The 21,951-nt window shown below is 38.8% G+C and overlaps 1 protein-coding gene across 1 annotated transcript in view; it reads left to right on the forward strand.

Moving 5' to 3' along the window:
• The window catches only part of KCNH8 (potassium voltage-gated channel subfamily H member 8), a 350,458-nt gene that overhangs the window by 294,662 nt on the left and 33,845 nt on the right, over nt 1-21,951 (forward strand). Inside the window, exon 11 of the mRNA XM_036996268.2 lies at nt 4,016-4,230. Within this exon, the coding sequence (XP_036852163.2) occupies nt 4,016-4,230 (215 nt within the window). The remainder of the gene's footprint in view (nt 1-4,015; nt 4,231-21,951) is intronic.

Here is a 21,951-nt window from a genome sequence, read left to right on the forward strand (position 1 = left end):
GATTTTTCGTTAAGCCTTCCTAACACAAGAGAAAGATGGGAGAGGTATTTTCTGTTTTACCAAAGTCAAAGCTAACCTAGGTCTTTGACACGATCTCCAGCATTCATTCCACCTCTAAATAATGCCTATTATTCTATGTACTCATTTTAAGCCTGCTATCATGAATTCTAGCTAGTAAGCCTCAAAGCAGATTATATTTTAGAAGGGAGAAGAGAACATTTAGTGGATCCCTAATAAGAGCCAGGTGTTTTATGTCCATTACCCAATTTAAATCTTATATTCCTATTAGTTTGGTGTGATTAACCCCCATTAAAGGTAAAGAGATGGAGGTTGGTGAATCCCAAAATATTCCGGTGCTATCCATGGCTTCATGTTGCCTTCAGTTCACCACTTATCAGAGAAAAGGTAGGGCTTGCCCTTCAAAGTTTTGGCTCAGTTCTCACACTTTTAAAAGTTTTTCTCCTTAATAGAAAATCATGGAATAACAACTAAAAGAGTTCATCACCAGCTTGACCAGCTCAGTATCAGTGTTACAGAGAGGCCATCTGTATGTGTTTTAAGAGGAGAACTTAACCTCTTCCTGCTCACTTCTCAACTTCTTGAAGTTTAAGGCCAGTCATTCCATTATTACATGATTCTAAATTAAATTGACAGTTATTTTTAAATTTGCCTCAGAAACCTAACTTGAATGATAAAATACTTTCCCATGGATTTTCTTAGTATCATGTAAGTTTATGGCATGCTTATTGCCTTATTGACACAGACTATTTTTAAAAGGCATATAGTTATTTTCTTGAATGTATGGTTTGATATACATGTAAGCAAAAATAATGCACCACTTTTAATCACATATAATATGGGGTTTTTTTCCCATTTTTGTGATGCATTTTTAAATCTTCTGACTAACAACAACTCCAGGGAATGGAATACAAAGTCATCATCCATACCTTAGAGCACAACAGGTGCACTTCTGATGACTTCTCTGTAAATACCATCATTTGTAATGATTCAACTGGATTTTCTTATTTTAAAAAATTCCACTTACAGCTGAAAGACTTAATCCTTTGCCACATGTTCCTAGCTCCAGGCTTTCTCCATAAATGTGATTCCCACGATTAACATTTCCACAATTTTGCTTCCACTGTGTCTGCATCAAAAGTGAGTTAAGTGCAAATTGCATATGACCATTCTAAATATTCATATGTGGTATTGAGACTAACTCAAAACAAAGATAATAAATTGTTAATATTTTATTTCTGTGATTAACATTATTTCAATGGAGACTGAGTACTTTCCCTATGGATGTCTTAGAGGGCCAATTCAAATCAATACTGACTTTAGAAAACTTAAGCACGTGGCTCACATTTGATCTGTAGATATTTAATACATGTTTACTCTGCTAACAAAATGAATTAATGTATAATGTCGTAGGGAATAAGTACCTCAAGCAACTCTTTGATCAATACACGAAGGCATTTCTGAAGGCTGGGGAGGCAGCTGACATAGAGGCAGGGATTTGTCATGGGGATAAAATTTGTGTGTCTTGTACACCTTCATTTCATGTCCCAGTAATTGTGTTTTTCCACCAATTTATTCACTGCTGTTTAAGACAACAAAGGACCAATTAACATGCTCTTCACAGATGTCATTATTTGCCTAATTATAATTAAACTCAAGTTATTGCTCTAACCCAGATAGTTTGCAGATGTATCCCATCAACTATTTTTTTTTTTGCCCAGTGGAAGAATGACTGATTAGCAAATACTAATAATGGAAATCTGAGAAATGAAGACTATAAAGGGCTGTAGATATCTCTCTCTCTTTAAAAATAAGGCTACAGAAACCCAGGGTAATTAAAAAACTTAGCTCAAGGTGCTGTGTCTAGATAGTGAGAATTCCGCATGACCACAAAATCAGTGAGAACTGTGTTCAGCACAAGGTCCAGCACACATGTCAGTGCTCCATAGTCACTGAGTGAGTAATTCACTGGAATTTTTTCTAGGATGCCAGGTTTGGTGAGATATCAGTGTTGTTTGTCTAGCTGGGGTCACTGTGGCTGAAACAGCCATACTATGGTCACCCAATATGATGACCTTAGAGTTATCCCAAACATCCATTGCTTAACAGAAAATATGAATGCTCATTTTACCAAAACATTGCAAATGACAAATTTTCCTCAAATATATGAATTTGAAAATTTGCTATGTTCAAAGTATCCGGCTATATTTACATCTTGCACCAGTATCGAACTTTGAGATCTTGAGAACAAATTTAGATTTCTAAGAAGAAATTTAACAAGCAAGAAACAACATTTCCAAGATTCACAGTATTGGTGACAACAGTAAATCTAACGCACTCTTCAGCACCATGTGGCTATTTATTCCTTTAGTATCTCTAAGTATAGATTTTAGTCTTCTTTTTCCTTCTGCCAAATAGGCTTCATTTCAAGGTATAAATCCAATATTAATTCAAAGATAATACCTAGATATAATTCAGTAATTTAAAATGCTCATTTTTTGACCTGCCATAAATAGTTAGGAATATCTCAGGTATTCATGCTTAATTTCCTGTGTTTCCTTTCACTGTAAAATTCAATAAGACAGATTGTTATTGAGGTCTGATACATACCAGAGATGTTGCTTTCAGAAATGCCAGGCACCATAAAGAATAAAAATATAGAACTTAAAAAATTCATTGAATGGGAGACAGAGGCAATTTGTTCTTTAATATTCCAAAGATGATATTTGCTTGCTGTTTTTCATTATTGCTGATCAATTATTGGTTGTCTGTTCCCTATGAAATGGATTAAAGAGGCCATTCAAAAAAACAATAAGAGCCCAGGTATGATGCCATTTGAGGACAAAGATTCGGAGACTCCTAAGTTGTAGCCATAAATCTAATGCCAGTGTCCTCTGTGAACTTGGTCATGTTATTTAAGTTTTCGACCTAAGTTTGTCTGAGAATTGAATGCATTTTCTTTCATGTTTCTCACATGGATGCTGAGTGAATTAATGGCTGTATCTAAAATAAATCTGAAGCTGTAATCAGCTTTTTGTTAGCACTTCCATTTATGCTCACTTTCCTGCTAAGTTAAACTGATTCAAGTTGGTTTAAAGATCTTAAAGATTCAAATAAATAGTGCACTATTAACAAATCAACAAACCCAAAGAAACAAAGTAGTTCCCAGGACAGTGACTCCAGCCTAAGATTAATAGGCTGAGATATTGCAGGAAAAATACCAGGGGGTGCTGGGTGTGGACAGAGGTACAGATGCCAGAGAGAGTAGTGGTACTGCTCTCTCTCTGTTGTGGCAGAAGTGAAAAGCTTATAGTTTTCATTAATACATTTTCTTCTTTGATTGAGAAAAAAGGGTTTTTACCCTGTCACAGAGCATTACAACTATGACTTGAATTTTATACTTTTATGTTTATTTTACTGTCCATAATGTCTGATAGTTATCTCTCTCTCCCACACATTATTGTCCAAAGTGCTAACAGTTAAATTATTAATACACATCTTGATGGTCTCATACAGAGAAATTTTTACACTCAGAAAAATCTGAGCCATTATTATTTCCCTTAAACAGTCAAGGCAATTGTGACAGAAATGCCACCAGTTTGTCTAAAGTCACTTACCAAGTCCTGGGCAGGACGGGTCTAGAGCCCACCAATGACTACACTTCCTGACTCAGGGTATCCTAGTCTTCATTCCAAGACCAGTATTCTCAGCCAGGAACAGTTTTGCCTATTAAGGGATGTTTGGCAATGTCTGAAGATACTGTAGTTGTCACCCCTGAAAGGGTGGGGAATGCAAGATTCTGCTAAACATTCTAATGTGCACACAACAGCCCCCTCCAACAACAAACCATCAGGCCCCAAATCTCAACACTGCTGAGGAATACTTTCCTTTTCTCTTTTCACAGTAATCTCAGAGAAGTGAAGCTGTAAGGCAAATGAAGTTTCCAATCCTGAGCTTGCTCTGCAAAGTGACATGTCTCTTTTTTCACTGTTTCAAGGGAAAGGGGATTTAATTGGAGCAAATCTATCAATTAAGGACCAAGTGATCAAGACCAACGCAGATGTGAAGGCTTTAACCTACTGTGATCTGCAGTGCATCATCCTCAAAGGACTCTTTGAAGTGCTGGACCTTTACCCGGAATATGCTCACAAATTCGTGGAAGACATTCAGCATGACCTCACATACAACCTTCGAGAAGGTCATGAGAGTGATGTAAGTCTCAATTCTAATTAGTGCTGAGACCTAATAACACAGGGCCTGGAGATCATTTTATAACAAGAGTTAAGAGCACATGTCATGACTTCACTTTACAAAGCCTCTGAATATGTTAAGTATGACTATTCAGCTACTAGTTGAGAAATTAAATAATCAGCTAAAAGTCAAACCTGGTGTTTGTTATCAACTTTCCAGGGAAGTATTATTTATGGATGACTCTTTTAACTCGGTTTCTTTCTTGTATATTTTCATGTGCTTATAACTAGGCCCAATTTTGATGATATATCCTATTTAGAATAAATCTGTGGTTTCTCCAGAATTTAAAGATTTCCAGATAGAGTATATGGTTCTGATTTTTTCTGTGTTTGTGATTGTTCACTACTCTACTTGCTTGTTATGGATTTTCTTAAGAAGAATCTTTTGGTTAGCCAGTGTACAAAACAGACTATCTTAAAATGACTAAATATGCATAGAAGGATCCAAGCCAATGATTGTCACATTGAAAGCATAATGAACATTTTATGAAATTATGTATTTGCTGTGTGTTTCAGTTTATACAAACAGCTTTCCTGTCAAAATATGTACTAGACTGCATCCTGTGATTAAGCTGATCATGAACATGACTTCATCAGATGTATCAGAGACACAAATGATTTAATAGGCATGATTGTTGAAAGGCATGCCAGAGCGTGCACAGCATTCTGTAACAACAAAAGCCTTGATCTGGCTTGAGCTTTGTCCCAGATATTTGCAACACTCAGTTTTTTCCCTAAGAGTTTAAGAAGCCCTTGTCTAACCTATATTGTGCAGACATTTTGTTAGTCATTCCACTCTGCCTTTTAAAGGTAGAAAAAGAATCCAAGTTGTGTATTTACTTGATCTTGGCTGAGGATATCAAATGACAGTGGATGCTTAGATGGTATCCACTCCCCTGATGATACCAAACAGCAAGCCACGTATCAATATTTACTGGGAACCTATTTGTGCGAATCACTTTTCTTATTAAAGCATCTCATTTAGTGCTTAAAATGACTCTTTAAGGTAAGTGTCCATCACTTTTTATGGAACAGAACACAGATCCAGAAAGGCTAAGTAACTTGTATGTGATCACAAGCTTGCAGGTGGCAGAGACAAAGTATGAGCACAGGGATCTGTCATTTTAAAATCTATACCCTTCTTAGGAGGTATGTTTTCCTGAAGACATGTTTTGTATCTTCACATTCAATAGATGGGCTTTTAAAACCACAGGTGTCTTTCATGCTTTCTAGGACGGCCCACTGGGACAAATATTTTTGAAGAATGAATATAAGTTAGAGATAGAAACAACCAAAAAGGAAGCTAGAAAGGAGGGAAGGAGGGAAGAGAGAAGTAGCCAACACTCCTCACCATGGAAAGGTGGAAAATATTGCATCTCAGCCCTACTTTGTTTTAATTTGATTCCTTTGTAAGGGTCCTTATCTTTGTTTTTTGGTTTTTGTTTTTTTTGGTATCATTAACATACACTTAGATGAACAACATTGTGGTTACTAGATTTTCCCCATTATCAAGTCCCCCCACATACCCCATTACAATCACTGTCCATCAGCACGGTAAGATGCTATAGAGTCACTACGTGTCTTCTCTGTGCTCTACTGCCTTCCCCGTGCACCCCCCACACACACACACATTATATGTGCTGATTGTAATGCAAAGGATCCTTATCTTTGATCTAATGTTTTATCATCTTTTTTCTATTTGCTGGAACACTAATCATAATGATTTTAAAACTCGAATATGGGAATTACCTGTGGGACTATTTTCATTACCTGTTATTTCTCTTAGTTTGGTTGGTTGAGATTTGGGGTCATGTAGTCCCTTCTTTTTGGCAGATGCTATAAGTTGCCATACTTTGTTTAAATGTAGATGTTCATGAAACAATTGTTCATATTATTTTCCTTCAAAGAGGTTAAGGTTTTCTTTTGTCCAACAGGTTAAGTTCCAGCAAATCACTTTCACCCTGTCCATAGTTTCTCTTTAAGTTTTGCTAGGCTTATCTAGCTCCATTTTGCTCTTCCTCCAGGCCCTCGCTCTGAAGACAGGGTTTTTCCAGCATCTCGGCTAAAGCCGTGAAGTTTACCAAGGCCTCTCTCCTTGGCAGAGCTTGAATGCCAGCCTCCACCTCCTCAGCACCGCGTGGCTGCTCAAGTCTCTGCTTTGCCATTTAGCCTTCCAGCTGCCATGTCCCTCTGAGTGTCATGGCGCAGTGCCCCGTGCACGCTCAGTTAGGAGCCAGCGAATGCCTGTGCACCACACTGCTCACTTACCACCTCTCTGGGATTCCACCTCTCAAATCCAGATGGCCTGGCGCCTCTTAAGGTCGTCCTGTCTCTTCAGCCAGGAAGGTTACTCCTTTATTCCCCTCACAATGAAATAGTAAATTCCCTTGGGGAAATCCTGAGTAAACAGATGCTCACATTGAGGGGCTTCCATTTTCTCAGGGATCACAGTCCAAGTCTTACCTGAGCTGATTGCTTTTCAGTGCTTTCAGTTAGTTTATGTTGCCCAGTTTTATAATTATGCGTTAACTAGAGGGCTAGTTCTCTATAAGCTATTTTGTAATAGCTGGTTCATAAAGTATTACTTCTTTTTTAGAGGACTCCTAAAAAGCCACATTCATAAAGTATTACTTCTTTTTTAGAGGACTCCTAAAAAGCCACATTTTTAAGAGCAAATGGGAGCTGAAGCTTACCTCTAAAGCCTTTATTTTTTTAAAATTTTTTACTAAGGTATGATTGACATACACTCTTATGAAGGTTTCACATGAAAAAACAATGTGGTGACTACATTTACCCATATTACAAAGTCCCCACCCATACCCCAATGCAGTCACTGTCCATCAGTGCAGCAAGTTGCCAGAGATCCACTATGTCCCTTCTCTGTGCTACACTGTTCTCCCCGTGATCCCCCACACCATGTGTACTAAACATAATACCCCTCAGTCCCCTTCTCCCTCCCTCCCCACCGCCCTCCCACACCCCTCCCCTTTGGTAACCGCTAGTTCATTATTGGAGTCTCTGAGTCTGCTGCCATTTTGTTCCTTCAGTTCTGCCTCATTGTTATACCCCACAAATGAGGGAAATCATTTGGCATTTGTCTTTCTCTGCCTGGCTTATTTCACTGAGCATAATGTCCTCCAGTTCCATCCATGTTGTTGCAAATTGTAGGATTTGCTTCTTTCTTATGGCTGAATAGTATTCCATTGTATATATGTACCACCTCTTTATCCATTCATCTACAGATGGACACTTAGGTTGCTCCATATCTTGTCTATTGTAAAAGTGCTGCTGCAATAAACATGGGCGTGCATATGTCTTTTTTAATCTGAGAAGTTGTATTCTTTGGATATATTCCAAGGAATGGGATTCCATGGTCAAATGGTATTTCTATTTTTAGTTTTTTGAGGAACTTCCATATTGCTTTCCACAATGGTTGAACTAGCTTACATTCTCACCAGTGTAGGAGGGTTCCCCTTTCTCCACATCCTCGCCAACATTTGTTGTTCTTAGTCTTTTAGATGCTGGCCATCCTTACTGGTGTGAGGTGATATCTCATTGTGGTTTTACTTTGCATTTCCCTGATGATTAGTGATGTGGAGCATCTTTTCATGTGTCTGTTGGCCATCTGAATTTCTTCTTTGGAGAACCATCTCTTCATATCCTCTGCCCATTTGTTAACTGGGTTATTTGCTTTTTGGGTGCTGAGGTGTGTAAGTTCTTTATATATTTTGGATGTTAACCCCTTGTCAAATATGACATTTACAAATATATTCTCCCATACTGTAGGATGCCTTTTTGTTTTGTTGATGATGTCCTTTGCTGTACAAAAACTTTCTAATTTGATGTAGTCCCATGAGTTCATTTTTGCTTTTGTTTCCCTTTCTTGAGGAGATGGGTTCAGGAAGAAGTTGCTGATGCTTATATTCAGGAGATATTTGCCTATGTTGTCTTCTAAGAGTTTTATGGTTTCATGACTTACATTCAAGTCTTTAATACATTTCAAGTTTACTTTTGTGTATGGGGTTAAACAATAATCCAGTTTCATTCTTTTGCATGTACCTGTCCAGTTTTGCCAACACCAGCTGTTGAAGAGGCTGTCATTTCCCCATTGTATGTCCATGGCTCCTTTATCATATATTAATTGACCATATATGCTTGGGTTTATATCAGGGCTCTCTAGCCTGTTCCATTGGTCTATGAGTCTGTTCTTATACCAGTACCAAATTGTCTTGATTACTGTGACTTTGTAGTAGAGCTTGAAGTTGGGGAGCATAATTCCGCCTGCTTTATTCTTCCTTCTCAGGATTGCTTTGGCTATTCAAGGTCTTTTGTGGTTCCATATGAATTTTAGGATGATATTCTCTAGTTTGTTGAAGAATGCTCTTGGTATTTTGATAGGAATTGCATTGAATCTATAGATTGCTTTAGGCAGGATGGCCATTTTGACAATATTAATTCTTCCTATCCATGAGCACAGGATGTGTTTTCATTTACTCGTATCTTCTTTAATTTCTCTCATGAGTGTCTTGTAGTTTTCAGAGTACAGGTTTTTCACTTCCTTGGTTAGGTATATATTTGATGGAATTGTTTTCCTCATTTCTCTTTCTGCTAGTTCATTGTTAGTATATAGGAATGCCACAGATTTCTGTGTATTAATTTTGTATCCTGCAACTTTGCTGAATTCAGATATTAGATCTAGTAGTTTTTGAGTGAACTCTTTAGGGTTTTTTATGTACAATATCATGTCATCTGCAAACAGGGACAGTTTAACTTCTTCCTTGACAGTCTGGATGCCTTTTATTTCTTTGTGTTGTCTGATTGTCGTGGCTAGGACTTCCAGTACTATGTTGAATAGAAGTGGGGAGAGTGGGCATCCTTGTCTTGTTCCCGATCTTAGGTGAAAAGCATTCAGCTTCTCGCTGTTAAGTATAATGTTGGCCGTGGGTTTGTCATATATGGCCTTTATTATGTTGAGGTACTTGCCCTCTATACCCATTTTGTTGAGAGTTTTTATCATGAATGGATATTGAATTTTGTCAAATACTTTTTCAGCATCTATGGAGATGATCATGTGGTTTTTATCCTTCTTTTTGTTGATGTGGTGGATGATGTTGATGGATTTTCGAATGTTGTACCATCCTTGCATCCTTGGCATAAATCCAACTTGATCATGATGGATGATCTTTTTGATGTATTTTTGAATTTGATTTGCTAATATTTTGTTGAGTATTTTTGCATCTATATTCATCAGGGATATTGGTCTGTAGTTTTCTTTTTTTGTGGTATCTTTGCCTGGTTTTGGCATTAGAGTGATGCTGGCCTCATAGAATGAGTTTGAAAGTATTCCCTCCTCTTCTATTTTTTGGAAAACTTTAAGGAGAATGGGTATTAAGTCTTCACTAAATGTTTGATAAAATTCAGCAGTGAAGCCATCTGGTCCAGGAGTTTTGCTCTTAGGTAGGTTTTTGATTACCAGTTGAATTTCATTGCTGGTAATTGGTCTGTTCAGATTTTCTGTTTCTTCCTTGGTCAGCCTTGGAAGGTTGTATTTTTCTAGAAAGTTTCCATTTCTTCTAGGTTATCCAGTTTGTTAGCATATAATTTTTCATAGTATTTTCTAATAATTATTTGTAGTCCTGTGGTATCCATAGTGATTTTCCTTTCTCATTTCTGATTCTGTTTATGTGTGTAGACTCTTTTTTTTCTTGGTAAGTCTGGCTAGGGATTTATCTATTTTGTTTATTTTCTCAAAGAATCAGATCTTGCTTTCATTGATTCTTTCTATTGTTTTATTCTTCTCAATTTTATTTATTTCTGCTCTAATCTTTATATTATGTCCCACCTTCTACTGACTTTGGGCCTCATTTGTTGTTCTTTTTCTAGTTTCATTAATTGTGAGTTTAGACTGCTTATATGGGGTTGTCCTTCTTTCTTGAGGTAGGCCTGTATTGCAATATACTTTCCTCTTAGCACAGCCTTAGCTGTGTCCCACAGATTTTTGCGGTGTTGAATTATTGTTGTCATTTCTCTCCATATATTGCTTGATCTCTGTTTTTATTTGGTCATTGATCCATTGGTTATTTAGGAGCATGTTGTGAAGCCTCCATGTGTTTGTGGGATTTTTCATTTTCTTTATGTAATTTAATTCTAGTTTAATAGCTTCGTGATCTGAGAAACGGGTTGGTACAATTTCAATCTTTTTGAATTAACTGAGGCTCTTTTTGTGGCCTAGTATATGATCTATTCTTGAAAATGTTCCATGTGCACGTGAGAAGAATGTGTATTCTGTTGCTTTTGGGTGTAGAGTTCTGTAGATGTCTGTTAGGTCCATCTGTTCTATTGTGTTGTTCAGTGCCTCTGTCTCCTTACTTATCTTCTGTCTGGTTGATCTCTCCTTCATAGTGAGTGGAGTGTTGAAGTCTGCTAGAATGAATACATTGCATTCTATTTCCCCTTTTAATTCTGTTAGTATTTGTTTCACATATGTGCATGCTCCTGTGTTGGGCACATAGGTATTTATAATGGTTATATCTTCTTGTTGGATTGACCCCTTTATCATTATGTAATGTCCTACTTTGTCTCTTGTTACTTTCTGTGTTTTGAAGTCTATTTTATCTGATACAAGTACTGCAACTCCTGCTTTTTTCTCTCTGTTAGTTGCATGAAATATCTTTCTCCATCCCTTCACTTTTAGTCTGTGTATGTCTTTGGGTTTAAAGTGAGTCTCTTGCAGGCAGCATATAGATGGGTCTTATTTTTTTATCCATTCAGTGACTCTCTGTCTTTTGATTGGTGCATTCAGTCCATTTACATTTAGGGTGATTATCGATAGGTATGTACTTATTGCCATTGCAGGCTTAAGATTCGTGGTTACCAATAGTTCAAGGTTAATTTTCTTACTATCTAAGAATCTAACTTAACTCACTTAAGATGCTGTTACAAACACAATCTAAAGGTTCTTTTCTTTTTCTCCTCCTTTTTCTTCCTCCTCCATTCTTTGTATATTAGGTATCATATTCTGTACTCTTTGTGTATCCCTTGATTGACTTTGGGGATAGTTAATTTAATTTTGCATTTGCTTAGTAATTAGCTGTTCTTTCTTTACTGTGGTTTTATTTCCTCTGGTGACAGCTATTAAACCTTAGGAACACTTCCATCTATAGCAGTCCCTCCAAAATAGACTACAGAGATGGTTTGTGGGAGGTAAATTCTCTCAGCTTTTGCTTATCTGGAAATTGTTTACTCCCTCCTTCAAATTTTAATGATAATCTTGCCAGATAAAGTAATCTTGGTTCCAAGCCCTTCTGCTTCATTGCATTAAACACAACATCCCACTCCCTTCTGGCCTGTAAGGTTTCTGCTGAGAAGTCTGATGTTAGCCTGATGGGCTTTCCTTTGTATGTGATCTTATTTCTCTCTCTGGGTGCTCTTAATAGTCTGTCCTTATCCTTGATTTTTGCTAGTTTTATCACTATATGTCTTGGTGTTGTCTTCCTTGGGTCCTTTGTGTTGGGAGATCTGTGGATCTCCATGGCCTGAAAGACTATCTCTTTCCCCAGACTGGAGAAGTTTTCAGCAACTACCTCCTCAAAGACACTTTCTATCCCTTTCTCTCTTCTTCTTCTGGTGTCCCTATCATGCAAATATTGTTCCATTTGGATTGGTCACACAGTTCTCTCAATATTCTTTCATTCTTGGAGATCCTTTTTTCTCTGTGCTTCAGCTTCTTTGTATTCCTCTTCTCTAGTTTCTATTTCATTTATCGTCTCCTCCACCGTATCCAACCTGCTTTTAATACCCTCCATCATGCTCTTCAGTGAATGGATCTCCAACCTGAATTCATTCCTGAGTTCTTGGATATCTTTCCATGCCTCCATTAGCATGTTGATGATTTTTATTTTGAACTCCCTTTCAGGAAGAGTCATAAGGTCCATATCATTTAAATCTTCCTCCAGAGTTATATTAATTTTACTCTGTACCAGGTTCCTTTGGTGTTTCATATTTATATATGGCACCCTCTAGTGTCCAGAAGCTCTATTCTGGAGCTGCTCAGTCCCTGAAACCATGTCGGGGGTCACAGGGGAGCAGTATTAGTGCCTGGGGGGGAGGAAAGAGCTCTTCCCTGCTTCCTGGCTGCTGTGCCTGTCTCCACTGCCTGAGCCAGTGCACCAAGCACACAGGTATAAGCTTTTGTCCCAGAGCAGCCAGATATGGATCCCTGCTTTCCACAAGCAGCTGGAATCTCAGTGTCTCCAGGAATTCTGCCTGTATTAGCTTTCCATCCTGGTAATCATGTGAGTATCATGAAAGCACCATGAAATGTAGGTTTGTGCTCCCAGAGCAGATCTCCAGAACTAGGTATTCAGCAGTCCTGGGCCTTCCACTCCCTTCCTGCTCCATTTCTCTTCATCCCACCAGTGAGCTGGGGTGGGGGAAGGGCTTGGGTCCCTCCAGGCCATGGCTCTGGTACGTTACCCTGTTCTGTGAGGTCTGCTCTTTTCTCCAGGTGTATGCTGTCTGGCATTGTCCTCTTTCCTGCTGCTCTCTCAGGATAAGTTGCACCAACTATATTTTCTAATTGTATACAGTTTTAGGAAGAAGCCTCTGTCTCTCCTCTCACACCGCCATCTTTAATCCTCTAAAGCCTTTATTATTTTGTTTCCTAATCTTATATTACTTAAAACTTCACATATTCAAAATTTGGAGATATATATATATATATATATATATGTATATATATATATATATCTCCAAGATCTTGGGATAGATAGATATATAGATATATCCTAACAAAGGCCTATCTATCCAAGCCTTCATCAATATGTACACTAAGACTTGTACATTTTATTGTAGGCACCTCGATCAATAAAAAAATAATTGGATTCAAATAAATAAATAAAGTCTAGATAAACCTGGACCACCTTTCCACATAATACTATACTCTGGGGGAAAAGTACTCTTTCCAAGCATACTACGACTTCTAGGGTTGCTTATATTCTGATGGTAACCTGTGTTCATGGATTTCTCTCTGCCCTGAAACTCTGATCTGGTGTCAGACCCATGTGAAATCCAACTTCTTTCCTTAATTCCTACACACATACAAACAAAAAAATCCAATCCAGACAGGTGTTTTGGTGGGTTGAAGCCTTTATGGAAAGTTGTTCAATGGGTTTTAGAAGGAAGAACATTTGCATAGTGGAAATGCAAGCATATATGTAACTTATCTATGTGTCCTTATTCTCCAAAACCATGTGGCCCCTCTGCCATGTTGTCCAGCCTTTTAAAATTTCTCTTGCCTCTCTCCTCTCCTCTCTTCTATGCTCCCCATTCATCTCCAAATCCCCCCTTATTTCTGACACATATTAGCTTAACTCTCTCTCTTTTTGGTTGCTTTGTGCCTCTCATTTTGCCTTCTCGATATCACCTTTTACCCCAAGGAGCTTATAAATTATCAGCTGACATAGACCATCTATCTGGGTGAAGAGAAGAATGGAGGTCAACCCATTTCCAAATAAAGGCAAAGAGCATTTTCAGAAATAGTGAAAATTTAGAAGGGATACGCATGCAGTAAGATATGATGCCTAGAACTGTGACAAATTATATGACTTTAGAATGACAGCATATCCAATTATTAAGATGTATAAAATATTTTCTAAATTTGTGAGAAGTCTGACTAGCACTGTTTTGACTTCATGCCAATTATGCATTTTACACTCCTAGTGTGTTTTCTATACTTGCTTTTATTTATATTTCAAGGATGGCCCTGCTAATTACATAGATTAGCTACTGCTGTTTATGCAGATTATGAGAAATTTGCTTCACTGCTTCTTATGATGAACCCTATAAAACTTATTCTAATACAAATTCACCTGTGGTTGGTTATAAAATTCAATGCCTTAACATAAGAATTTTGAAATTGTGAAATTTGAAATGATAAAGTAATTGAGGATCTAAAAAATCTGTTTTTCAAAGTTAATAATGCTAATGTACTGAAAACCAGGCGTTGGTATAGCCACATATAAATATCTTCTGTGCTTCACATACAGTAGACCCTGACTTGGTGGATGTGCTGGTGTGGCTGTGACAATGGTTGCTGAAAAAAGATGACAAATTCTCCAGTTTTGCCTTATGAGGGTTTTTTCAGTGATGAAATCTATTAAATATTAAGTGTAATTGATTACCTCATTTTCCCCTCAATTTTCCATTCTTTAATCTGATCAGCGTAACCCTCACCAGCCCATGGGGATTGCATGCATACGTGTGTGTGTGCGCACACGCATGCAGCAAACACTTAAACGTATCTCTTTGTGAGAAGTGATAATGATGGTTCTCCCTGCCTCATTCATGCTCCCTTCCAACTGTCTCTTCTCAGGGCTATAGGAGCAGTCTTTTAAAAATATAAATTAGACCATGTCATTCTTTTGCTTAACATGGACTGTTCAATGGCTCCCCATGGACTGTTAATAAAATCCAGACTTCTGACCATAACCTTCAAGATCCTATACATTCCAGCCCCTTATCTGCCTTTCAAATTCATCTGTTGCCTTCTTGCACCTAGCACAAACTCCAGCAAACTGGCCAATTTCCCTTCCTCCCAAGTGGCAGGCTCCCGCCTGCCACTCATGCCTCAGGGCCTTTGCATCTGCTCCTCTTCCCTCCTGCAATGCTGCTCCTGCCTTACCTGAACACCTGCTCTGGACTTCGCCTCTCACAGTTACCGCCTGTCAGATCACATCCTTACTGCCTAAGTCAGAGCCTAGTGCAGAATCAACATTTTAAATATATATTTGATGAGTGAATGAATGAAATATCAAAAAGGTTACTTTGGAACCTATGTGAAACTTTGATTAAATGAATGAAGTCCTGAAAACAGCAGCCCATACAGACAATAAATGGAGTCTAAAATGGAAAGTCAAGGGAATTTAGGATTATATCCCTTAGAAGTAACAAAGCCAAAGACAGTTACCAATAGTAGGATCTGAAAGAACAAATTGAAGGAAGAGCTAAATTGAAAAACAGCTACTATTCACTTCCCTTAACTTCAGGACAAAAGGTTTTCAAAAGCCATTGGAGGAATTTAAGCTGAATAATAGGGAACAACAACAACGAAAAAAAAAAACCCTTGCAATTTAAGTAATGTAATTCCTCCAGGTGGTTTGGTATAGAAAGTTGTGTTAGGATGGAAAAGAACCTGCCCTCATATCTAAGTTAACAAACTCATCTTCTGCAGAAATAGATGAACTGTTACAACACTAATGCCCCCAGAAAGTAGAGAATCAATATTGTTAACCATTAAATCATTCTGAACTATTATTCACCTCACTTTTACTTCCTGAGGTATGAGGCTACTAACCCTCCGGGTGAAATGAATTCACATGTGGAAAACTCCCGGGTCTAGCAAAGCAGCTTACCTATGGTTACAAAAACTTCATCAAAATGTAACACATAGATCTGTTGCACTTAATGGTAAACTGAGGCATAGGGTCCATCATAGGTATGATGGAATGTGTTCAGGTGTTTCTCATGTTCCTTCATTAGCATTAGCTTCAGTGGTATCTGCATATAAATTTATAATTCTATCTGGATCTGGATGCTATGTCTTTAAAATGCAAAGATTAGTCTTTATTTCCAGTCTTATGTTTTCAAAAACAGCCCCTCTCTCAAGTGCAAATAGCACTGGAAAAAGCATCTAATTCCCAAGTATTGAGTTGTGTCCACTCGGACCACTTGTCATTGGACAATCTCTTGGGTAATTAATTAAGCCCTACCATATCCTTGAAGTTTGACTCTCTGCTTCCTCCTTTAGGTAAAATCAAGCCTGACCAGATCTTTCAGGTGAAGTCTGTGATTTGCCAACATCTCTTGCCTCCTATGTGACTATATTACAATTTAATTTGAGACTGTCCTGAAAGAGAGCTATTTCCAAAGGAGAGACTTGGTTTAAATTTAGTCTCCTGTTCAATCTGAAACAAGACTGGGCTCTGCTTGGAGGCAATTTTATTGAAAATGATTTGCCGAACAGTAATAATTTTAAAAATCATATGTGACAGCCCAGATACTTAGCTCTTCCAGAGTCGCCTGTGTGTAGGTGTGCATCTGTTAGCACAACCATGTGCAATAAGAGAACACAATTAATTCTGTACCTTTCTGAGATAATTGTCCTCAGAAAATTGCACATTGAAGGACGCTTTCCTGCCCATGCCAGGAGCAACAGGTGTTTTTTTGTTTGTCAGTTGTGTATCTTAAAATACTCTCCCTTAAGGAGTAAAAATCATCCCCTGAAATATCATGTAGGGCACATTCATGCTACTTAAGACCATGTCAGATATGATAGGAAAAGCTTAGTAAGCAATGGCCTGGAAAGTTTGCTTACATCCAGGATATATATACGTTATGCAACTCTTTTCATACTGGTATCTTTCAAGTGGACACACAAGCTGTGGCACACACAGCACACTGAGGGAGAGCTTGTGTCGCCCGAGTGTCCCCAGAGCCTGGCATCGCACTGATGCTCACAGCGTTAAGGGAACACAGATCTCTACTGAGCGTCTTGCGCTGACTGAACATCTTCCTTGCTCACTGCCACGAAATAACCCTCGGTCCTCTTCTCTTCTAAGTGATGGCCCGAGCTCCCTGCTTCACTCCCTCCATCGTTACAGTCTCATGCTGGCTCTTTTCCCTTAAAAATCTCAGAGAGAATCAGACTCCACTGGACCCTGAGTTTACACTCCCCTCTGAGCTGGAGGTTCTGTTTCTCCTGCCTGGTGCTCTGCCTCAGAGAGATGAAGGTTCTGTGCTCCTAAAAAGAAGAACTCTTGTTCTTCTCGAACTACAGACTGGTTCTTTTCAAAATTCTTATTTTAGGACAGAGCTAAAGTGGGGGCATTGGCAAAAGAGCTAGCCTGAGAATCCTGGTATGTTTGAAGGCAATTCAGAATGAAGTCACAGACTGTAGGCAACTGAAATCCAACTCAAATAGAGCATTAGAGGCAGAGGTAGATTTATTGTAAGGATTCCATGTATCTTAAGAGGTCAAATAAAATAGACACACACACACCTGGATCTCAGAAATCCTTATCATCAGGTTCTCAAGCTCTGTTAGGATTTTCTCTTCATTCTTTACTTTCCTTTTCTCTCCTTCAATAGACTTGCCAGCTTTCTTTCCTCGTCCAAATGGCAATAAATGGCCACAGACAGGCAGCTCCTCAATTCAAGGGGACAGCAGATTAAGCTAAACTCTCTTAGTTGATTCTAGATTCCTGTAGAAAGTCTTAGTGGTTCAGCTCAATCCAAGTACCCACCCTAGTTTCATCAGTTACTGTGTGGTGTGGCTGTTGGGGAGGGGTCGAGAACGGAGGGAGATCACACCATAGGCACGCAGTGGTTTCCACGGCAACCCAGCAGAAAAGGGGCAGGTGGACAGAGGTAGTTGTCTGATAGATGAAACAAAGCCAGTGACTGTATGAGCTGTGATTCATCACATCATTGTAGTGTGTACCATCATATCTTGGCAACAGTTTCTTAGAAACCAAGTCCAATTAAATGTATATTAAAAATAAAAGCACACAATAGAGAACACACAAAACCTTTAAGCCTCCCTGAATGGGCTCACATTTCATCTCCTCTGCATTCTCTCCTGTGTAGCCTTTGTCAGTCAATCAAATAGCATGACACAGTCCCTGCAAAGACATCAGTCACATTTTGATGGCATCTTCAGATTTCAGCTTGTGTTTGCAATTTGAGCAACAAGCAGTTAGATTTTCAAGCTCCTTGTGGGGAGAGCTGGGTTGAGAAAGTCAAAGGATTAAAAGACCACCTGCCATCCCATAAACAAGACAAAAATGTCTGTCCCTACTTCTCTGGCAGCTTCCATCCTGCAGAGAACAGCAGATGTTTAGCCTGTAATAAAAAGTGTCCAGTCTGCATATGCACACACATACACACAAACTGGCAGGACTCAACAGAAGTGCATTCCCTGAGAATGAAAAGCTATGTGCGCTCCTCCACCAGGAATCATCAAGCCTGCCCCCAGTCACGTGGGGGGACCAGGGTCTCGCTCTCCACATGGCATCTCGATGGGTGTTTAAGCCATGAAAGGACAGAGCCTGCCCTCATTAGGTTCTGCTGTAGGTTGGGGTGACAGAGTCCTGCCCCCATGACAAGGCTCTGCGAGGTGACGACAGCATGCATGTTCCCGACCGCACCAAGCTGTCTGCTAAGCACTCCACAAACATTAACTTATTTTATTTTCACAACAACCTTGATATAAGCTGTTAAATTCATGTAGTAGATAAAAAAGACTATTTAAGGGAGATAGAGGTGAATTAAGAAACAATTGGCCCAGAGTCACTCAGCAAGCAGCCTAGGGAGGCCAGCAACTTCTTCAGTCCCAAACCACCTGAACAGGACATAGAGAACAAGCTCTAAACTTATCCGTCAAAACAAAGTTACACATTTTTCTCTGTCTCTGAGTCCTCTGAGCCTGAATGCCAGCTATATCATAGGTTAATGGGACATTCTCAGGAAACATGTTTCCATAGGAAAATAAGCCCACTGGCCAAATATTTAAGTAAAACAATGAACCACAGAACTGTCTGATAATTCATCCAGCTCTACACTTTTGATTTATGCACTTTTTGGTGCACACTTTTGTGTATGTTATGCTTCAATGAGAAAGCTTCTAAAAATGAATCATGAGAATTCAACCAAGGTTTAAGTGGAGAACTCAGTTGTTTATGTGTAAGTTCCTTGAAAGCAATAACTGGATTTTATATATCTTTGTAATCCTTTTCCTAGTGAAATTACTGGTACAAAGTATGTGCTTTGATGAATACATACCAAGATTTATTTTATTCATTCATATATACATATACATGTTTCTGTATCTGCAGAATAATAAAGTGTCAAACTGGAAGGGACTGCATGTACCATCTAATAAAACTCAGTTTTACTTTTGATTACAAGTGGCTCTAAAGGAGAGAGGAAATTTATTCACTCACAGAACTAAAAATACAGACATTGGTTAGGCATGAAGTGAATTATCTACCTAAATGAGTTATAATATTCCCTTTGCATAAAGTGGAATTTCATTTTTGGATAAAATCTCCCATCAACCACACCAACCATATGTTTCCAATAAAATGCAGTCAAAAAATGAAAATGCCATCTTATCAACTTTTAATTTTTCATGTCAACTGAATTATTTAGTGACACATTTACTGATGAGGAAAGGATGCTAATGTTTTTTAAGTATGTATCATGAACAAGGCAGTTTGTTTACATTACCTCATTTAACTTAATTTTTAATCCTTGCATCACCCTGAGAGCTTAGATCGTGATGTTGCTTTACAGACGAAGGAGCTGGGTGTCCGAGCAGTGCAGTGCCTGAGATTTTAGAATTTGTGAAAAAATCAAACAGTATAAAATAGAGTCAAACCCTGGTATTCTGGAGCCCAGCCTAGTACATTTGGCTGCTAAATCACCCTGCCTCAATTCAGAGCATAATTCTCCTAAAAAGGGCTGGTCTCCTTCAGGCATCCTGACCCACAGCAGAAGCTGTTACACTGAATTTCCAGAATAACATTCTTTGTAACCTTGTTATCCAAAATGCTTTGACTTGTCATGTATCCTCAAAAACCCACTCACTGTGCCTAAATATCTCAGGAAAGACATCTCATTAATGAGATCAAGATGGCAGAGCTATGGTGGCTTGGCCATTTGACTTGTCCTCTGTCCTTGTATTGGTGTTTCTATTTGCTCATAAACTCATCCACTTATTAAGTGACCCTGTGGCCATGGACTAGCTCTGGGAGAATTATTCCCATTCATGTGTGTGCTTATCTGTCAGCTACACAATCTTTGTTTTCATTCTTCTCTCTTGCTCCATGTTCAAGAGTAAATTTGTGAAATCTCCACTCCACCATCAATTCAAATGTACAAAAAAGGTTTTTTATTTCTTCCCAGACTCAGTTTCATCCTTGTAAGAAGTTGGAAGCCTTCTGATTAATTGAAATAAATTAAAATCTCTGGAATGCAAATATATCACATTTGCCAACAAGTAACACATTCTCTGCACTTCGTCTTCATACACACATACACTTGTGTAGAGGGATTGAGAGCATAGGTGCAAGAAGAGGTATTTTTAATGTAGTTGGGTTCACATTTCTCAATCTGAAAATACTTTACCTGTGGACATGTGAGGATTTTTTAAACACTATTTTATTCAATTTTTTTGTTCAAGAATTTTACTTCCTGGGACTTATTAGAATAATCCTGAATGTTTTACTGCAGTGAATATTTCACTACTTGGGCTCTGCTAGTCAAATAATGCTTTACAGGTCAGCCTTGTGCATGAGTGACATTTCCTCAGTTAGCCTTTTAATCCCAGACCCAGTCTCAACTGTTAGAGCATAGTGTCAGTGGGTGGTATGATTAAAGCTGTTGTAAATGAGCTAAATTGGTAGAAATTAAATCAAAATTAAAAATAAATTACAAAATCCTAGAATAAACATCTTTAATAGCACTTTTCCCATGAACTTCCCCAAAAGGGTGTAGACAACAGAGATGGTGGCATATGGCAGAAACAGTCTGCTCACACCATAGCGCAGACTGCGCTCCACGGGGCCATCAGGCCTTGGGCTCCGTCAAATCTGACACATCTATTTGCTCACCATTTAACCCAGCGTTCTGGGACGCCAGAAGAATGGTGGCTTTGACTGAAGGGGACATTAGCCAAGTAATCAGAAATACGAAAGCAAAGAAGATGCCAAGTTAGGGGGGAAATTGAAGTACCTCAAAATTGTGAATTGGGCAGCCAGCATGAAGTAATGACGACAAATCTGTAAGGGCAGAGGGACCTGGGAGATCATTTCTGTCCAGTGAAGGGATTTAAAGGATTTGGTTTCCATGTCACTGAGGAAAACGATGAAGGAAAATTCTGAGATGAACATCTGCAAGATGCTAAGCCATTAGTTACATGGTAATTCCACTTGTATTTCCCACCCTGAAGATTAAGGTCTTTAAAAGCAGAGCATATGGAGCCCAATCTGTGTCAGTGCATTTGCCAGCATTTATAAACAGTCCCAAGTCTGACTAGGGCTAAGAAAGCATATTTACACCTTAGGTTGTACAGTTTACATTTTCTCTTTGAGGTTGTTAGTCATCTGGATAGTTCAGAGTATTAGCATCATGTACGGGACAAACCCAAAGAACCAAAACAGGATTCCGTCAAGAAGAGCATTGAATGCCAGACAATACACACACAAGTTGTACAACATACAGCAAGTTGCATTCCTTCAGAGGGGCCTCCAGTTCCTCACCTCTGGCCTAGATCACTACAAACCTTTGTCAGCAGAGTCAGGCTAAATGCTGCAGCAGACATCCCCAAGTCTCAGTGCCTTAATACAATCATCAGAATAAAAGGCTTGTGAGTTAAGTCTCATTCATATCCTAGTGTACAGACGGCAGTGTGCACATGCCATCTACACACATCGACACATAGTGTAGAGACAGCTTTTCACTTGGCAGTTTGGTGACCAAGGAGTCCTCTGTGTGGTGGCTCCATCCAGCGCCTGGGCCTCGGAGCCCTCTGGAACTCAGAGTCCTCCACTAGATGTTTTGTTCCCAGCCAACAAACCAGCTCAGAGAGACCTGTGCAGAGGCTGGGCTCCACACCGTCTCTCTG

This window comes from Manis javanica, chromosome 15 (genome assembly GCF_040802235.1).
Source record: "Manis javanica isolate MJ-LG chromosome 15, MJ_LKY, whole genome shotgun sequence".
Lineage (NCBI taxonomy): Eukaryota > Metazoa > Chordata > Mammalia > Pholidota > Manidae > Manis > Manis javanica.